Below are 20,122 nucleotides of genomic sequence, written 5' to 3'. Positions count from 1 at the left end.
TGATAATTTTGAAGAATATAAAATAATTTTAAGTTGTTTTAGTAAGGTATTAGAACCACTAGTAATTTATTTTTCTTTGTATAATTATTTGTACAGTTTGAAAGATAAAAATGTTCAACATTATAAGCAACATGATAAAGTTTCCTTTAAGTAATAATAGTTAAATTTTACAGAACAGCTTGGTTATTGACACTCCAAGAATTAGGAAGCAAACAAGACCATTTAGTGCAACAAAAGATGAGTTGGCTGAATTATCTGAAGCTGAAAGTGAAGGAGATGAAAAACCAAAACTTCGGAGACCCTGTGACCGTACCAGTGGCTATGGAAGAACTGAATGTTTCAGAGTAGAAAAAAACCTGCTAGTTTATGGGTAAAATGTTCTTTTAAAAGAGGTTATAGATAAACTTATGGAAAATATCTACTCTTCTTAAGTATTGCTAGTTCAGAATTTCTATAACATATTTAATGGTGAGAAAATGAGATATCCTTAAGTGTTTCTATGATCGATGTATCACTAATGTCAAACTCCTTGAATATACTAGAAATTTCTATTACATGCCTTTTTGTTTTATACATAAGGAAAAACATTAATAGCAAATCTTTCGCATTTTTGTGAATTTTATTTATGAGTTAAAACAGCATTTTGCTGGTAGAACTTGTTTTACTAATGTAAATATATATATATATTTTTTACTAGATGGGGTCGATGGAGAGAGATTCTTTCTCATGGACGTTTTAAAAGACAGCTAAATGAGCATGATGTAGAAATAATTTGTCGAGCTCTCTTAGCATATTGCCTTGTTCACTATCGAGGAGATGAAAAAATCAAAGGTTTCATATGGGATCTCATCACTCCAACTGAAGATGGGCAGACACGAGAGCTACAAAATCATCTAGGTAAGAGCTTTAATTTGAACTGAGGGTCTCATGCATGCTAAGCAAGTTACTCTAACACTGAACATGACCCCTAGCCCGAAGAATATTCTTTTATTTTCTTTTTAAACTTTTTGCTGTAGAAGTAATGCTTAACACATTTTCATATAAAAAATTAAATCATCTCAACCTTTGCACAGTTAAAAGTTCCGGCTTCACAAAATTGAGCTTTAGAAAATGCTGGTATTGGGGCCGGAGTTCAATCCCCTGGTCCCCCCAAAAATAGAAAAAAAGAAAATGCTGGTATTATTAGTTTGGTGGATTTGGGGAGTTTTACTTATTGTTATCAGGTATGTGTCAGATTGCGCGTTGTTGAGTTCAGTGTGTCTTAAAGGTTTATGCTATTTTATTTTTTAGCGTCTCCTTTAATATGGACATGTAGGTTTCCAATTTTGGACTATTAAAAATAAGTTTCAGGGGCTGGTGAGATGGCTCAGTGGTCTAAAGCACCTACTTAGAACAAGCTTAGCAAAGCACAGAGACCACTGTTCAGTCCCCCAGCACCACATGCCAGCCAGCCCCGCCCCCTGGTGGACTGAGCTGGCCACACACACACACACACACACACACACACACACACACAAATAAATAAGTTTCAAAGAAAACTCTATACATTCTTTCTGTGCATTTGAGTGAGTCTTTCATTAAGCGGATATCAAGACAGAATTAGTTAGAACCTGCCTTTTAAAAAGGTCCTCAACAATTAGCATGCACATTAAAGTTTGAAAAACATGAGTATACTTTTTTAATTTTCATGTTAGGCATGGTAGCACACACTTGTAAGCGCAGCCTTAGAGAGACTGAGGCAAGAGCTACATGATGAGTTCAAGGACAGCCTAAACCACAAAGAGAGACCCTGCCACTCCCCAAAAAAATCAATGAAACTTTTTTTTCATGAGTTTTCTGGCCAACATGACTATACCAGTTTACAACCCTTTCAGTGGTATATGCAGGTACTTTTTTCTGTTAGCCTTGCTAACAGAATATTCTTTTATGAATAAGATAATTATTTTATAACAAAGTCATTGCATTTTCTATTAAAAAAAATAAGAGATTTCTATACCCTCGTGTGTGTTATAGTTTTATTCTATTTAATAGAAAATATTTATTGAAAACTTACTGTGTTCTTGGACCTAGGAAGATAAAAAAAAAAAAAAACAATTGAGGTACTCAACCTCCCTGAGCTCATAAGCCTTACATTATGGACAAATAGCCAAAATAAAAATATAGATAGGTTAACTTCTGATTATATACAATGGTAAGTACTGTGAAGGCCATGTAGTAAGCACTGGTACAGAGCATTCTAGAAAACATTTTTGACATAATGGTCATTGTTGGTCTATCTTTATAGGAAACTTAAATTATTTTTATTTCTTTATTTAAATTTTATTGAGAAACAAATAGCAGTGAGACAGTTTCAGAACTGATTAGTAGGAGAAAAATTTCAATAATTAGTGCATTGCATATTGTTATCTTAGTGGTTATTCATAGTACAAAATGCTGACATGGTATCCTGTCGAAACACTATTAGCATAAATGTTTCTTCTCATTGAATTAAGAGAAAGTAGCTGTATATCTATCCTAACTATTTTGTATATATGGATACAAAATGGTCATTCATTTGTATCCCCTTTTTTTGTTTAGTTTTGTCAGGGAAGGGTATTCCATTGTCATTTAAATATTGTAGGTGCATGAATTCAGCAAAATATTCCAGTATAGCCCAGTAGTCCATAATAGTAGTGGGTCATCCGCAAGACTGACAATGTCAGAAGTTGTTCAATATGAAGAAATGTCTTCTAGGTAAAGATGAAAGAATCATACAAATATATTTTACTCATCTTTGAAATTCTACTAAGAAAATACAGTAGAAAACCTAAGGCTTTAAATGTAATAAGTACATCAAGCAAAAGATTTGGTTTATCCAATAAATTGTTGGTTAGTAGTTAGGCTGGAGGTTACAAAGAAATCAGTGATTCTGAACAGATTACAGAGATTTTGTAATGAAATTCCAACCCCACTACAATTTGTATCAATTTTGGGCATGTTACTAGAGGATGGAGACTAAGGGGCACAGATAGTCTCTCACAATGAAGAATTGTTCATTCCAAAATATTGATAGTTCTAGGAATGACAGCCTCATGTAACTAAAAGATTTGAGTCATTAACAAATTGTGGTTTGGGGGCTTTATTTATATTCTGATTGAGATAACCCAGGGGGAAGTTTTTTTCTTTTTCTTCTTAGCTATTTGGATATGTAAATACAGTACTGAGTACTAAGGAAATACCACATTCCTTAGACTTTTGAAAAAAGGAGGTCTTGTCTTTTAGATATCACTGCAAATATTGCATTTATAAATGAAATGATCTATACTTTTATTATTAAAAATAATGGAAAATTGTGAAGTGAATAGAATATATATGAAGCAGCCAGTTGTGTCTTAATAATTATTGAAGTTAGGTTGTAGAATATGGTATCCATCATACTATTCTATCTACTTTTGTATATGCTTACATTTTTAAGTGAGCATAAACCTTTCAAAATAGGGAAAACTACAAAGGAAATAGTAGTAAAATTTTGGAACCAGGAAGCAAGTAGATTACTGGTGACTGACAACTTGGAAAGCTGAATATTAGGTTACCAAAAAAAAAAAAAAGGCAGTACCTCCACCAGAAAAAGCTGATGTGTTTCACAGACATCGCCAAAGTCCTCATGAAGTAAGATATCCAAACTTTCAGAATCCAAGGGAATTAGTGCCTTCCTCTAATCCCATTTATTGTGGGAGCTGGGGCAAGATGATAGAAAATTTTAATCCAGCCTGCACAATTTAGCCACACCCAATCTCAAATTGAAAATTAAAAGGGCTAGTTTTTAGTGGATAGAGGCCAAAGGTGCACGAAAGGAGGAGAAATTGATAAAAAACAATTCAAATGATATACATTTATTTATGTGTGTGGGTGTGTGGGTGTGTGGGTGGGTGTGTGGGTGTGTGGCCAGCTCAGCCCACCAGGGGTCGCAGCTGGCTGGCATGTGGTGCTGGGGGATCGAACCGCGGTCCCTGTGCTTTGCTTAGCTTAGCTTGTTCCAAGTAGGTGCTTTAGACCACTGAGCCATCTCTCCAGCCCCATCAAATGATATAAATAAATACATATAAACAGACTATGTATATCTTTATCCATTAAAGGATAAAAATTGCCGATCGGAAAGTCTATTTTTAAACTTTAAAGAAAATGTTATTAGAAATCAACCAAGAAACTTGAAAATAGAAATATAGCCAAAGCTATACTGCAAATAGTAAACCATATAAAACTGTTTTCATAATATTAGTGTAAACCAAACTAGCATTTTTAATTAATTTTATTGAGAAACAAATAGTATGAGACAGTTTCAAAACCAATTAATAGGACAGTTTCAATAATTAATACATTGCATATTGTTGTCTTCATAGTGGTTATTCATAGTACAAGATGCAGACATGATATCCTGTCTAAACACTATTAATACAAATCTTCTCATTGAATTAAGAGGAAGTAGTTGTATATCTAATGTAACTATTTTGTATACAGATACAAAATGATCCTTTATTTGTATCCCCCCTTTTTTTGTTTAGTTTTCTCAGAGATGGGTATTCCATTGTCATTTTAATATTGCAGGTACATGAATTCAGCAAAATGATCCAATATAGTCCAGTAGTCCATAATAGTAGTGGGTTATCCATAGGACTAACAATGTCAGAAGTTGTTGACTTGAGCCCTTTACAGCTCAGCATATTAATATGGCTTTACTTTTCATACCTCGTTATTACACTTTTCTGCTGGATGGTTAAGACCAAGATAAAGCAAGGTTTTCAGGCTAAATCCTGAAGGTATTTGACTGACCTTGTCAGACACAAAAGTTACAAACTAAACTTTTAAATGGAAATTATTAATGTAGATTTAAATAGACACCCAGTAATGAAAAGCCACCTGTAAAAGAAACTATCTTAAGTATGAATCCAGATTCATTAAATAAAAGTCTTGCAATATTATAAACAAAAACCCATAAGAATTGTAAGGAAAATGAAAAAATCCACATAGTGCTTCTGTTTACTATTGCAATGGCACTTCTACCTATTATTATATGCAAAAGATAAATACGGTTAAACTTGGAAAAAATAGTGAAATGGACGGTATTAATAATTATAAGGAAGTATAAGAACTCAAGCATCATGGAAGATTAATAACTTAGTTAATTTAATAACATAATTTACTAATCAGTTAAAATGGATGACTTAAAGCCTCATTGACATACACAAATTTCAAAATTGAAAATAATAAATAGGATTATTTTATAGTATAATAACTAAAAGATTAAATACTGTATTTTAAATACTATATTTTTTAGAACATATGAATGAAAAGTTCAACTAGTGGTGGTCTCTGAAAGGAATTAAGAATTGGATAGCTGAAACATAGAGGCAATTTAGCATCTATTTTTTGTTTTAGTAAAGGTCTGAGGAATCAGAATATATGATTATAGGCCAGCCAGATAGCTCAGCAGACTAAAATACCTTCTTAGGCAGGTGCAGAGACCAGGGTTCAATCCCCAGCCTGCCATGCCAGCACCACCCATGGGTGCACTGAGACTGGGCGTAGCGTGTGCTTGTAATCCCAGCACTTGGGCGGCTGAAAACAGGAGGATCACTAAAAGTCCAATATGTGTTATGAGACCCAGTAGACCCTATACTAAATACATTTTTTTAAAAATAGAATATAGGATTGTGATGATTAGGAATACTTTCTGTATTTTGAAACTATTTGACAACAAAAATCTCATAGAAATAAATTTAATTAGCAGTAACTTCCAGTGGCCAATCTAATCCATCAATTTTGAAAAGCTAGAGGGAGGAGGGCAAGGCAGTACACATATATACTTCTAACACTCAGGAGACTAAGACAGGAGGATCCCTACAAGTTTGAGACCACCCTGGGTACTTGTATAGTGAGTTCAAGGTCAACCTGAACTACATAGCAAGATATCAAAAAAAAAAAAAAAAAGAGGAAACACACACAAAAAATAAAGCTATAGGACATATGTATCATTCACTAATTAGGAAAGCAAAAGTAAAGTAGATAATTAGGTTTGACCTTTCAGTTTTTACAGTTGGAAAGAAAATGTAATGTGTTTTAGGACAACACAGAAATCAGAATGATTATTCTACTTTAACAAATAAAGTTAAGGGTTGGGGAGATAGCTTGATGACATAAGGGCCTGCATGGCAAGTACAAGGTCCTGAGTTCAATCCCTGGTACTGCATGTTGTGCTGGCCCTGGAACCCTGGGAGTGCCTGTATACACCTATTATCCCAGAACTAGGTTGAAATCTTAAAGACATAAGGGTATGTGGATGAACAGAAACCAAACTGCACATAAAGTACTTTTAAGAATCAACTGGTATCTCATCTTTCTGAATTTTCTGCCTGTCAAAAGAAATCACCAACAGATTAAAAAGAAAACCACAAATTGGGGGAAAAATTTAGCCTAGTGTCCCTCAGACAAAGGACTTCTATCTAGAACATATACAGAATTTAAAACAGGCCTACAAAATTCAAAGACCCAATCCAAATATGGGCATCTGAGATGAATACACACTTCTCAGATGAAGAAATACAAATGGCAAATAAATATATGAAAAAATGTTTAACATCATTGGTGATTCAAGAAATGCAAATTAAAACAACACTGAGATTCCATCTCACCCCAGAAAGTATGACTATCATTATGAAATTAAAACAAATGTCAGCAAGGCTGTGGGGCAAAGGAACACTTCTTCATTGTTGTTGGGAGTGTAGACTCTTCACTGTTGGTGGGAGTGTAGACTGTACAACCACTGTGGAAATCAATGTGGAGATTCCTCAAAAACTACGAATAGAGGTTCCACTCAACCTAGCCATCCCCTTCTGTGTATTTTTCCAGAGGACCTAAAAACATTGCAGCAATATACGTGCACTCATATTTATAGCAGTGCAATTTGTCATAGCTAAATCTTGGAAGCAGTCTAAGTGGCTATTAAGTGGAGAAATGGTCAAAAAAGATGTATTATTTTTATACAATGGAGTACTACTTAGATAACTATAAAGAAAGATAAACTCTTTAAGCAAAATTTTGTGGTACATGGATGAAATGAGACCATATTCATAAGTGACAGAAATCAGACTTAAATGTATGAACATCATACCGTCTCCCTAGTATAAGAACCTGAAAGAGTAAATAAAATGAGAAAGGTACAATAGATATTGTGAAAGGAAAATATAAAAACTATATACATGTATGTATGTATGTATGTATGTATGTATATTATGTGTGATAGCTAACTAAGATAATTATACTACTTATTTATTTTGGTTTATTGAATGGGACAGTTTATGCTTTTTTAAAAGAATTTTACATGCTTATGTCTAGTAATCTGAACAACTACTTTAAGGCCATCAATGCACACTATACCCAATTATTGAATTCTTATTTTGATTTTTTTGAAATTCTGTATTGCTTCTAATTTTTTACTTTTAATTCTCTCTCTCTTTTTTTTTTTTTTTTTTTTTTCTTAACTGGGGATTGAACTTAGGCTCTTATGCTTGCCAGGCATACTACTGAGCTATCTCCCCGGCCCCTTTAATACTCTAAAATAAAAGTACAATTATTAGATATTTTGTCAAAATTCTTTTCAGATGTATAAAACCATCTCCAATTGTGATGGGCTCAGGAATATTACTACTATGCATATTTTTTATAAGCTGCACAGACTTCAGAAAGTCTCTAGAAATTTTTTTCATTGAAAAAGTTTTCAAATCAAAGTTCCTGATGCAAGTTATTTCTGAATTTGAGTCTACTTCTCATTTTAACAGGCCTATCAGCTCCTGTACCCAGGGGTCGAAAAGGAAAAAAAGTAAAGACTCAAACAAGCTCATTTGATATACAGAAAGCAGAATGGCTTCGAAAATATAACCCTGAGCAGCTACTTCAAGATGAAGGCTACAAAAAACATATTAAACATCACTGTAATAAGTAAGTAGTAGGATATTTTATACATAATTCTGTATAAGTTCATCTTTCACAATTTATTAATATCCTTAAAGCATGATTTATAGAGGGTAGACACACCACAGGTCTAAGACCATTTTTAATCTTAACTTTACAGGTTGTCCTTCAGCAGTTATATTTTGCGTCATTGTTTTTGCCAAGAGATAAATAAAACTCACCTCCAAGTGAACTCATTTCTTCACTTGGATATTAAATATAATGATTATGAATGAGCCAGGATTGGTGACACACACATATAATCCCAACCTCAGGAAGTTGAAGCAGGAGGATCATTACCTTTAGTTTTAAGTCAGCCTGGGCTACATAGTTTGTTCAAGGCTAGTGTGAACTACATAGTGAGACCCAAGGGTGTGTGAGGGGGAGATTGTATATATTTTTGGAGAAACTTTTCATAGTGATAGTAATAAGGTTCATTTAAGCAGACATAATTTAATTTAAAAAAAATCTGTATAAATTACTTTATAATTTTAACTTTGTGTATGATGTCCTTTATAGTGAAATAATCTTTGTCTTTTTTTAGGGTTTTGCTTCGTGTAAGAATGTTGTATTACTTAAAGCAAGAAGTTATTGGAAATGAATGTCAGAAAGTATTTAATGGAGTTGATGCAAGGTAAATTAAAGTGTTTATATTTTTAAATAGTATGAAGCAAAAATTTTATATTTAGTGAAATTTCAATTAATCCAGTGAATTTCACTTAATTTGGTGAAATTTACAAGAAAACACCCCAAACTTTAAGGAATCAATCCCTGCCAATTCATTGCCTTCCATCAATTGCCCTCATTTTTGGCTCTGTCAGTAAAAGTCAGAACAGCAGTTAACAGTGGTAGTAGTTAAGAATGGTATTTCACTTAAATGTCGGTGAAATAGGCACAAAGGCAATCATTTATTCATTCAGTTCTTCAGAAACACTTGTACTTTGTGGTATTTCTAAAATGCCAGGGAGGTACCAGTAACAGTATTCGATGTCTATCTTACTTTTCAACTACAAGTGGTCTTTCCCAATATTCTCCATTCTCTGAAACATCTGTTTTAATCCTCTCACTTGGGCCTACTTTAGCCTCCTGCTCAATGCCTTAATGCTCAGCAATTTAATATTCCTCCTCTTGTAGAGAAAATGTAAGCAAACCATCAAATTCCCTTAGATTCCTGCCTGTAAGTCTGAAACTTAACTTTCCAATGGTTCCAATTAAAATTCTAATTGCCATCATGAAGTCCTCCTGGTTTTCCCAAATCAAATGTCTCTAGTCCTTTCCTAGCTTTTCCCCACTCTAGGTATGAGCCTTCTCATTCTAGGTAATACACAGTATATTTTCTGTGGTGTCATTCTTTTTTTTTAAATTCATAAATCTTATTTATTTATTTATTTATTTATTTATTTATTTATTTGGAACAGGATCTTGCTACAGCATGGCATGTTGTACTAGGGTTCAAACTCAGGTCCTTACACTTGCCAAGCAGGTACTTAGACCACTGAGCTATCTTCCCAACCTTTTAGTGTCATTCTTGAGTCCTGGTTTGTCTTTATCCTACACGAGGACCCATTAGCTCTACAAAATATATCCAAATCTGAACACTTCACTACCTCCTTTGCTAACTTATGAGTCCAAGCCTCCATTCCTCATGTGTAGAGTTTTGTAGTGGCCTCCTAATTGAGTGCTTTTTCCTCCACTTTTGACTCTGTACAACTGTACCTAAGCAGCAACCAGAGTAATCTTATCAAAGCAAAAATCACACCATGGCACTAATCTTCAGATCTTTCATATGCTTTCTCATTTCTCTTCCAATAAAATTCAAACTTTCCGTGGATTAACAAGGCTGTAGGTAACTCTGTCCTTCACTTTATTCTTATCCTGTAGTGCTCCAGCCATGCTGGTGCTTGTGTTCCTCCAACAAGTTAAATTTCTCTTATGCTGTTCTCCTTGCCCTAATACTTTTCCCAGAGCTTTGGTAGAAATTCTTCATATCATTAAGATCTGAACTCAGTTATTTCCTTTTCTGGCCCCTACAGCTAAAGTAACCAACCTGTAACTCCTATTTTTATCTGACTCATGATAATATTATTATTAAAAAATTTAGTCTTTTTTTTGTGGGGGTGGTCCAGAGATTAAACTCGGGCCCCTGCGCTTGCCAGGCAAGCACTTATTCACTGAGCCATCTCCCCGGCCCTCGTCTTTTTAATCAATCTGCCATAACATTTTTGCATCTATTATCGTAATGTATACTCTTAAATATATACAGATGGACAAATACACACACACTTAATATTTTTGAAATAGTGTCTCTTCAATCTTTACTCTCCTTGTTTTCACAAACGTTTTAAAGATGTATGTCTGTATATCACCATCTTTTTCTTCTTTCCCCTAGTTCATGCACTCCGCAGTACAGCACCTTCTGCGTTTTAACCCGAACAGACCTGATAGTGAATGCTGTCAGTTTATCTCCAGGGAATGGTATATCCTGGGAAAGTAGGAGATCTTTGGCAGGAGATGGCATGTGAACTTAGTCTTTAAAAACAAATCAACAAGGATGCACATCCACCTTATGTCCTTTTTACTAACAGTTTATAAACATCCTGTGTTGGCTGGGTGTGGTGGCACATGCCTGTAATCTCAGTGTGAGGAAAGTTGAGGAAGGAGAATCACTGAGTTTGAGGCTAGCCTGGGGTACAAAGTAAGCTCAAGGTCAGCATAAAGTCCATAGAAAACCCTATCTGAAAAAGAAAAAAATCCATTGTTTGTGGTTCACTTTAAATTTGAACCATAAACTGTGTGTTGGTTAACTTTTCATCTTCACAAGCTGGAAAACTTTACCCCTCAGATAATGTTCTGAGTTTAGACTGCCACCTGATGGTTGACATAAGAAGCTACCTGACCCACTGGTGTTTCCCTATAGGATCTTACCTAGTGTTTCCTCTTTGTCTTTCAGGGCTAACACATTCTTTATTCCTCATCAAGAGCTCAGTAGAAAATAAGTATCTTTGACAGCATATACCTTCATCTCTTTTTCATTTTTTTCCATATTAATTGAAAAATTGTTCTTTTTCTTTGACACCGGGCATGGTGGCAAACACCTATAATCCCAGTACTTGGGAGGCTAAAAATAGGAAAATCACTACAAGTCTGACCTACATAGTGAGACCCTGCAGACCCTTCCCTAAACACAGAAAAAAAAAAAAAAAAAGATAAAAACAAAGGACTGGGCCTATAGCTCAGCAGCACAGCACCTGCCTGTAAGCATGAAGTCCTGAATTCAATTGCTAGTACTCCCCACATCCCCACAAAAAAAGGAATGAAGATGTGGCTCGGTGTGAAGGACCTGGATTCAATTGATAATACCTTAAAAAAAAAATCCTCTAAGTTAAGTCCTTCATTGTCAGTATCTTATTATTTCAAATACATTACTGGATCACGAATCACTTATCAGTTAATTTTTATATGAAAATATATATTTCCAGGCCGGCAAGATAGCTCAGTGGACTAAGCACCTGCTTAGGCAAGTGCAGGGACCAGGGTTCAATCCCTAGTGCTGCATGCTGCACTGGCCCCACCCACCAGCCACACTGAACTGGCAACCCCTGGCGACCGAGTCTCAGTATGGTGGCACAGGCCTGTAATCCCAGCACTGGGGAGGCTGAAAATAGGAGGATCTCTACAGGTCTGAGCTGTATAGTGATACCCTGTACCAAATACATTTTTTAAAAAAAAAAAACATGTTTTCCAAGCCAAACACAGCTAATTCACAAATAAAAAAAATGTTATAAGCCTTACTTATTTGTAATAATTTCTCAGTTTTTTCAATATAGGTTTTGTTTTTTTTTTTCCAGCACTGGGGATTGAACTTAGGACCCTGCACTTATTCTACTGAGCTATCTCTCCAGAGCCCAACATAGATTTTTGTTAATTTAAGAAACTACTCTGACATGACAGATAAAATTCTGCTTATAAATGTATACTTACTGTATTTATTATAAAAGTATATGTTTTCCTATGATTCTTTGATAATTTATGAACATCATAGATGTAAATTCTGAAGTAGGGTATTAAGATTTTGTACAGTAGCTTATTTCATTCTCTATACCTTCTGACTGTTAAATATAAAAACCATATATAACTGTCATAAATATATATAGATTTATAATACTTATATTCTAATTATTGTCATACATTAGTTGTGCTAGGATAAAGGAGACAATACCTTAGGTTACTATGATGAAGAAATGAACAGTTTCACACTTCAATTCATGATGTATTTTTAGAGGCTTTATGTGTTATTTGGAAAGATGTGGGAAAATAATAATTTTAAGTGTTAGATAAAGGAAAAGAAAATTATTGGGGGCCGGGGAAATGGCTCAGTAGAGTAAGCACTTGCCTGACAAGTGCAAGGGCCTGAGTTCAATCCCTGGTTCCACCAAAAAAGAAAAGAAAATTATTTATGCAAAATTACCAATGCTAGCATTGTTACTCATACAAATAGCCAAATTGCCAAAGCATTATGAATTTATATTTTGTCTTTAAACTTCATTATATTTTCATTTTATAAAATATTGACAAAGTAGTTATACTTTTGAGAATTTTTATCAAATTATGAGTCCAACCTTATTTTTTGGGCCAGAGAAATAGCTCAGTAGAATAAGTGCTTGCCTAGCAAGCGCAGGGTCCTGCATTCAATCTCTGGTACCGAAAAAAAAAAAAACCTTACCTTTCACAATATTTTTAAGCAAAATTTGTCTGAGAGAGAGCTAACATGTTTTACAATGCAAGACAAGTTTATTTTTAAGTAGGGTCTTATTGTGTAGTTCAGACTCATCTCAAGCCCAATATATAGCCCAAGATGGACTGGAAGTCACAGGATCCTTCTGTATGAGCCTCCTGAGTGCCAGATTACATGCTTGTGCCACCATACCCAGCTATTTGACCTTTTGGTGCTTCCATTTTTCTCATATACAGAACAGATACATTTCAGTCATTTTTATTGTTTTTGTACTAGATATTGAACCCAGGGGCTTCATACTAAGCTGTATTTCCAATCTTTGTTTATATTGTTTATTTGCCATACAGTCTTGCTAAATCATTAAGTTACTTATCATGGACTCAAATTTGTGACTCACCTATCTAAGCCTTTCAAATATATGATTTTTAATAAGCAATTTACTGATATAGCTTTAACTATAACCCTTTGTCTCTTAGTAATCAGTGTAAAGAATATAATGCCTTAAGAGAATTATGTAGGGCTGGTGAGATGGCTCAGTGGTCTAAAGCACCTACTTAGAAAAAAATAAGCCAAGCAAAGCACAGGGACCGCGGTTCAATCCCCCAGCACCACATGCCAGCCAGCCCCGCCCCCTGGTGGGCTGAGCTGGCCACACACACACACAAATAAATAAATTTAAAAAAAAAAAAAAGAGAATTATGTATTCAGGCTTATTGAAGCTTACTGTATTGAGCTTAACAATATGACCACATTTCATAGTATCTTTGTTTCGTGTCTATCAAAAAATGAAAAAAAAAAAAAAGACAGTGAAAAAACTTTTGTTCAAATCTAGGTAAGGTTTTCCCTCCTTTTTTTTAGCTTGTTTGTAGTAATACTATATCATGATTTTTTTAAGTGACATTGATGTTTGGGTACCAGAGCCAGACCACTCAGAAGTTCCTGCTGACTGGTGGGACTTTGATGCTGATAAGTCACTTCTTATTGGAGTTTTTAAACATGGTAAGTTGAATAATACTCCATTGTGTAAAACTACCACCTTTTTAATCCATTCCTCAGTTGATGGGCATTTGGGTTGTTTCCAAGGTTGAACTATGACAAATTGTGCTGCTATATACATGAGTGCACATATATCGCTGTGGTATGATCATTTCAGTTCTCTTGGAAAAATACCGAGGAGGGGACTAGCTGGCTTGAATGGGACCTCCAATCCTAGCTTTTCGAGGAATCTCCATACTGATTTCCATAATAGTTGTACCAGTCTGCACTCCCACCAGTAGCGGAAAGGGGTTCCATTTCCCCACAACCTCTCCAGCATTTGTGATTGATTGGCATCTTAATAATATCCATTCTTTCTGGCATAAGATGGTATCTCAGAGTTGTTTTAATTTGCATCTCTTGAATGACCATGATGTTGAACTTTTTTTTCATATATTTGCCACTTCCTTTGTGAAGTGTATATTCATATCAGATGGCCATATATGTATTGGGTCTTTGGATTTTGGAGGCCTGCTTTTTAAAAATTCTTTATATGTTCTGATAGAAGTCTTTGGTTTGAAGGACAGTCCACTATAATTTTTTCCCAATTTATGGATTTTATTTTTTACTCTGTTGGTGATTTATTTTGATGTGCGAAACTTTTCAAAAAGATGAGATTCTGGGCCGACCAGATAGCTCAGGGACTAGGATTCAATCCCCACATGCTGTGCCAGTCCCATCCCCTAGGGGCATGCTAAGATGGCAGTTGAGACTGGGCATGGTGGCATGCACCTATATAATGTCAGCTCTTGGGAAGCTGAAAACAGGAGGACCACTACGAGTCCAATGTGTAGTGAGACCCTGTAGTAGACCCTGTTGTACTAAATACATAAAAACAAAAAAACAAAAAAATGAGCTGGGAAACATGACAGGGGCAAAGCCATACATGTGTATGCATGAGATGTGTGGGGCAGTGATCCTGGGGTACACCAGCAGGTTTTTGAGACTAGCAGTTGGCTGATGAGACTCTCACCCTGACTAACTGTATATGCTGGTGCCCGTGAGCCAGGCAGCTGCACTGAGGATGACGATGTGTAATAGAGGGGTCACACTTTGAGTGCTTGTCATCCTGGTCTTCTAAATATGTACTTTTTGTCATGACATACCATTTGTTGCCATAATGTCTCTCAAGTAAAGGCTTTTTTTTTTTAAAAAGGGTAATAAATTGAAAAAAACCCACAAGAATAAGAGAAGAGATTCCAATTGTTGATTATTTGAAGTATTTTCCCATTGAGTTTGATTATATTCACTTGTACATTGTATTATCTCACAAGCATGAAAACCTAAAAGAGTAATTAAAATCTAAAAGGTACAAATAAATACTGTGGAAGCACAAGAAGTTGTTCAATGGAAAAAACTGGAAAGAGGAAAAGAACAAATGAAAGAAGGCAAAAACATATTTAAGTATATATACAGAATAGTTTGGATAATTATATTGTCAATTTCTTTAGAAAGGAGCAGTTAATCCTTAATTTTTTTTCTTTTTTTTAATTTCTTACAACTTTTTTGTTAGATGTTTTTTCTTTAAACGAATCTTGCACATATATATCTGATAATGTGAACAACTAACTTGAAGATAGCATCATGTACTATACAACCATTATTGAATTCCTATTACTTTGTGTAATAAAATGTTGTATCCTTTCTCATGCTGTTTTAAAATAAAATAAGATAAAGTCTACCATTAAAAAATAAAAAAAAAAACAACCCAGGATAAGTAAGTAGAGTATGTGAGATCCCCTTCTATGTGTAGTACAATTTAACTAGTTCTCGGTTTATAGATTTGTTTACTTCAGTAACATGGTTGTATAAATACTGTTTGGGGGGGGTTTCGTTGGTGGGGAGTGGGTACTGGAGATTGAAGTCAGGACCTTGTACTTGCCAGGCAGGCACTTAAGCTGAGCTATCTCCCGGCCCTCCAAAAATACCTTTTTGTGTGTGTGCATGGGGTAGGAGGGGGGAGCACAAAAATACACTATGAAACTAAGTCTGTCAGCACTCACTACATTTCTTCATAAGAGAATAGTGTATGTGACCTCGCTCTCCAGGAGAGTAAGTCTCACATATTTTTCTCTCTCAAGAAGAGTTCAAGAAATATAACCAGCATTTATTTGTTTTTTTTTTTGTTTGTTTGTTTGTTTTTGGCAGAACCAGGGATTGAACTCAGGCCCTTGCACTTGCCAGGGAAGCACTTATTGCACTGAGCCATCTCCCCGGCCCCTGACCAGTGTTTTGCATTTTTTTCTTTTCTTTTCTTTTTTTTTTTTTTTTTGAACCAGGGATTAAACTCAGGCCCTGTGCTTGCCAGGGAAGTGCTTATTCCACTGAGCCATCTCCCCAGCCCCTTGCATTTTTTTCTTAACAGATAAATTTCATCTAAATATTTATAGATAAATACCACTAGCTCATATAAAATTTGTGATTATTTCTAGAAAACATGCTCAATGTATTTCCTTTTATTTTTGGTTTTTTTTGTATTTCATTTTAATGTATTGTCCCTTTAGTTCTAGGATGTCATCTCCTCTAAATATGAAGATTTTATATATAACACTTTTTATCCTTTAATTTTTATAATGGGTGATGTTTCTAGGTTATGAAAAATATAACACTATTCGAGCAGACCCAGCATTGTGCTTCTTGGAAAGAGTTGGAAAACCCGATGATAAAGCAGTTGCTGCTGAGCAGAGAGCAAATGATTATATGGATGGGTATGTGCATTTTGTAGTCAGCAGTTCTCTATGGATCATGATGTTCTGTATCAGTGAATGTTATCTTTAAATAATGAAGAGAATTGGAACTTATAAACTGAAAGAGCTAACAATATTCTAAGAAGTTAGTCCTTCTCATTCAGATTGTGATCTAGGAATAGATTAAACCACCCTTACACTTTTCTAGGCAGGGAGGTGGGAGAATTAAGACCATAGCCTTACACATGTTCAGCATATGCTCTACCACAAAGCTATACCTCCAGCCTATACCTGAGTTTCTTTGGTTTTTCAGTGCCCCTGTGTTTGTGGCCATAGAATTCTAGAAGCAAGGGATAGGAGACAGATTGTGGCAAAAATGGTAACCGCTGAGGAAAATGCAGTAGTGTTCATTATCTGTTATAAAGCTTTAAGTAAACTTTAGAACTAGCTTTCTTCTTACTTGCCATATAATACCCTTCATGCTATGGCTTGGGCTCTTTTGTCTAGGGAATAGGTTTCAGGTTGACCTTTAAAACAAAACTAAAAAATCCTTCCAGTGAGATTTCATTTATTTGATTTATCAAGAGAATTTATAAATCAGTTACAATAATTGTACTGTTTTTTGGCATTTTAACAGGGATGTGGAAGATCCAGAATACAAACCAGCACCAGCCATCTTTAAAGATGATATAGAGGTATGCTTTCAGATCATACTTAAAAATTCTCAATTTTAGATATTCTTTCATTTTCTTTTCTATATTGTTCCTTCATATTTTCAATATATATAATTCTTTGGTTCCTCAGGTTAGCTAAGTGGTAAACTTGTTAAACATTACAAATAATTATTTGGGATTTATTTTCCTTTCTCGTGGTACATAAAAGGCTGGGATGTGAGGGCAGGAGGTAAGGCTTATGCCAGTATGTAGGAATAAGAATGGAAATTCTGTATAGATTTAGGACTCTCAAAAGCCAGAAAACTTTCTAAGAATAAATAGGGAAACAAAAAGGAAATTTATCACAGCATGAGATTCTGAGAAAGAAAAAAAGAGTTTTTCCAGGGATTTATAGCTATAGGATAACCTTCTCAAATTTATGATTCAACTGTTTAAACTTTATGGACATTGTCCAGGAATCCTCAAGCCAAAAGCTATTAGATTAAAAGAGAGTTTTGGCTGGTAACATCCCTGGGGCACCTCGTAAATTAAAAGGGGTAAAAAGAACTCGGGAAGAAATGCTTCAAGTAGAAGTCCTCTATGAAATGAAATAAATATCCAAACTTTTTTTAAACATGTGAGGAAAAATGTACCATGAGTGACTATTAGCATCTAATAAAGAATAAGATTAGACCCCTAAGAATTCCTGATAATACAAATTGAAATAAAAAACTTAAAGTAGCCAATACAGTCCATGATTCCCCCCAACCCTCTTAAGACATGGTCTCCCTATTATAGCCCAAGCTGGGCTCTTCACTCCTCCAGCCTGAGCCTCTTGAGTGCTAGGATTATAGGCCTGTGCTACCACACCTTGCTTAGTCATTGACATTTAAAAATCAAGTATGTTAAACATTCTGGTGAACTGAAAAAGATCAAAGTATGTTATATGCACATATGAATCTACCAGAATGAAACCCACTGCATAACCAGTTTTTTAAAAAAAGAAAATAGTATTGTGAACAAACAGCTTGGATATAACTTTTGTGAGAAGTAATGCAAAAACAAGTATAAGAAATTAAACTTTAGCATGATGGATCAGTGTGAGCCAATTAGGGAAGAGAAAATGCATAGTAATTAGCACAGGGAAAGTTTAAAGAATTATTAGTTATAAAAGGGGATTACAATAATAAGAGATTGACTAGTTAAAAAAGAAAACAGAACTCTGCCTAATATGGGACTAGCATGTATAAGGAGGATCTGTCACTCCAAAGGCTCAGATAAAGCACCCAAGTCACCTCATCCCCACGCGGGCTGAGATTCTGGCCTTTTGAGGAGGAAAGGCTTTGACTCAGTTGGTAGCTGTACTAGTGCAACTTGCCAGAAATCTACCCCTGCACCTGGCTGGAAATCCTTCAGTTGCGAAGGATTCTTTTCCTGGGAAAGAATTTTACTATGGGCACTGTACTACAAAACCACCCAAGGCAGAGGTTTTTGGGAAAAGCTGCCTCCCTGTGGGCATTGAAGAGGTTGCTTAATGTAAAAAAAGAACATCTTAACAGGAACCTGGACCCAAAAAAAGCTCACCTTTTGAAGAATTATGATAATTCTAATTTTAGGCTTTTCTAAAAATAATAGAAAATGATACAGCAAAGTTATGAATAATAAATTTAAGGTAATATTAGAGTATGTAACAATGTCTGTTGACAAATAATTTGCAATACAAATGTTTTAAGTCTAAAAAAGAAAAGATAGGGGCTGGGGAGATAGCTCAGTAGAATAAGCACTTGCCTGGCAAGCACAAGGGCCTGAGTTCAACCCCCGCCTCAGGGGAAAAAAGAAAAGAAAAGAAAAGATCTGCAGGTTGCCAAATATGAGAGTGTATAAATTATCTCGGAGTTGGTATTCTGCATAAACAACAACAACAAAAAACAGTTTAGCAGTAAAATAAGTAATGACTGTTCTAAAGTGTAAGAGACGCTAGAAAGTGTGACAATTGATTATGTAGAGTTATATTTTATTGTTGCTAAATTTATCATTAAAAAATCTGTTACAAGCAACATTCTGTAGTATGAAGAAATCCATTATCTTTTCATGTTTATTTTGACCCAGTTACCCTGTGACAAATTTCTTTTTTTTTTTCTTCAGGATGATGTTTCTTCTCCAGGAGATCTTGTTATAGCAGATGGAGGTAAATTGCATTTACTTCTTTATTATTATTGCAAATTCACATTTTCATAAGATTAGGAGATCAATTGCCCTTTTATAATGTTTATATATACAAACTCTTACTGAATACATTTGTAATCATCACAGTCTATATTGGCTGGTTGATGATTTGCATCTGTATAGTGGCTCACTAAACCCTTATAAGACAGAACCTTTAATGACTTTAGCTTGCTTATTAAATTTGTGAGTTGTCATCATTAGAGTATTAATGTTTTCTTATTAGCTCCATATGTACACTAGGAATTGTTCTTTATTACCTTAGTTTCTACCTAGTTTTTCTGGGTAAGGTCAGCTTCTGCTTCCTTTTAATATGATGATAAAACCTGACTGTTGCTGGAGTACACTTAGACCTGGCTGGCCCCCAGGAGGCACCTTACTCCCATAGTTCAGTGTGAACAGAAAGAGTTGCTGAACATGAGTGTCATTGGATTGTTAAAGGTAGTTGTAATATTATTTATGCTGCACTTCAGGTAAATAAAAACTTCATAAAGCGGCAATATTGACATAGTGAATTTTGAAAATTTTTCTATCTCCCCAGTGACTTTAAATATGTTTTAATTCTATTTCAGTTGAGATTGAATTTAATACAAAGTGTAAATGGGGGGCCTCAGAGATAGTTCAGTGGTCTAAGTGCCTGCCTAGGCAAACGCAAGGACTTTGGTTTGATCCCAGTACAGCATGTCCTGCCAGCCTTGCCCCAGGTGCACCGAGCTAGCCACCAAGGCTGGGCATGGTGATGCACTCCTGTAATTGCAGCAGTAGGGAGGCTGAGACAGGAAGATCACTATGAGTCTGGGCTG

At 35.1% G+C, this 20,122-nt stretch overlaps 1 protein-coding gene across 12 annotated transcripts in view; it reads left to right on the top strand.

Annotated features, from left to right (window-relative positions):
- Chd9 (chromodomain helicase DNA binding protein 9) overlaps positions 1-20,122 on the top strand; it is a 225,957-nt gene that overhangs the window by 173,822 nt on the left and 32,013 nt on the right. For all 12 annotated transcript variants that reach the window (XM_023721770.1, XM_023721774.1, XM_023721772.1 and 9 more), the window contains 8 exons: positions 174-370; positions 698-897; positions 7,815-7,974; positions 8,531-8,620; positions 13,617-13,720; positions 16,347-16,464; positions 17,081-17,138; positions 19,242-19,284. In XM_023721770.1, coding sequence (XP_023577538.1) covers positions 174-370; positions 698-897; positions 7,815-7,974; positions 8,531-8,620; positions 13,617-13,720; positions 16,347-16,464; positions 17,081-17,138; positions 19,242-19,284 — 970 coding nt within the window. The remainder of the gene's footprint in view (positions 1-173; positions 371-697; positions 898-7,814; positions 7,975-8,530; positions 8,621-13,616; positions 13,721-16,346; positions 16,465-17,080; positions 17,139-19,241; positions 19,285-20,122) is intronic.

Source organism: Octodon degus, unplaced genomic scaffold, assembly GCF_000260255.1.
Source record: "Octodon degus isolate 3935 unplaced genomic scaffold, OctDeg1.0 scaffold00085, whole genome shotgun sequence".
Classification (NCBI taxonomy): domain Eukaryota; kingdom Metazoa; phylum Chordata; class Mammalia; order Rodentia; family Octodontidae; genus Octodon; species Octodon degus.
This window is presented reverse-complemented; position numbering and strand designations above follow the sequence as displayed.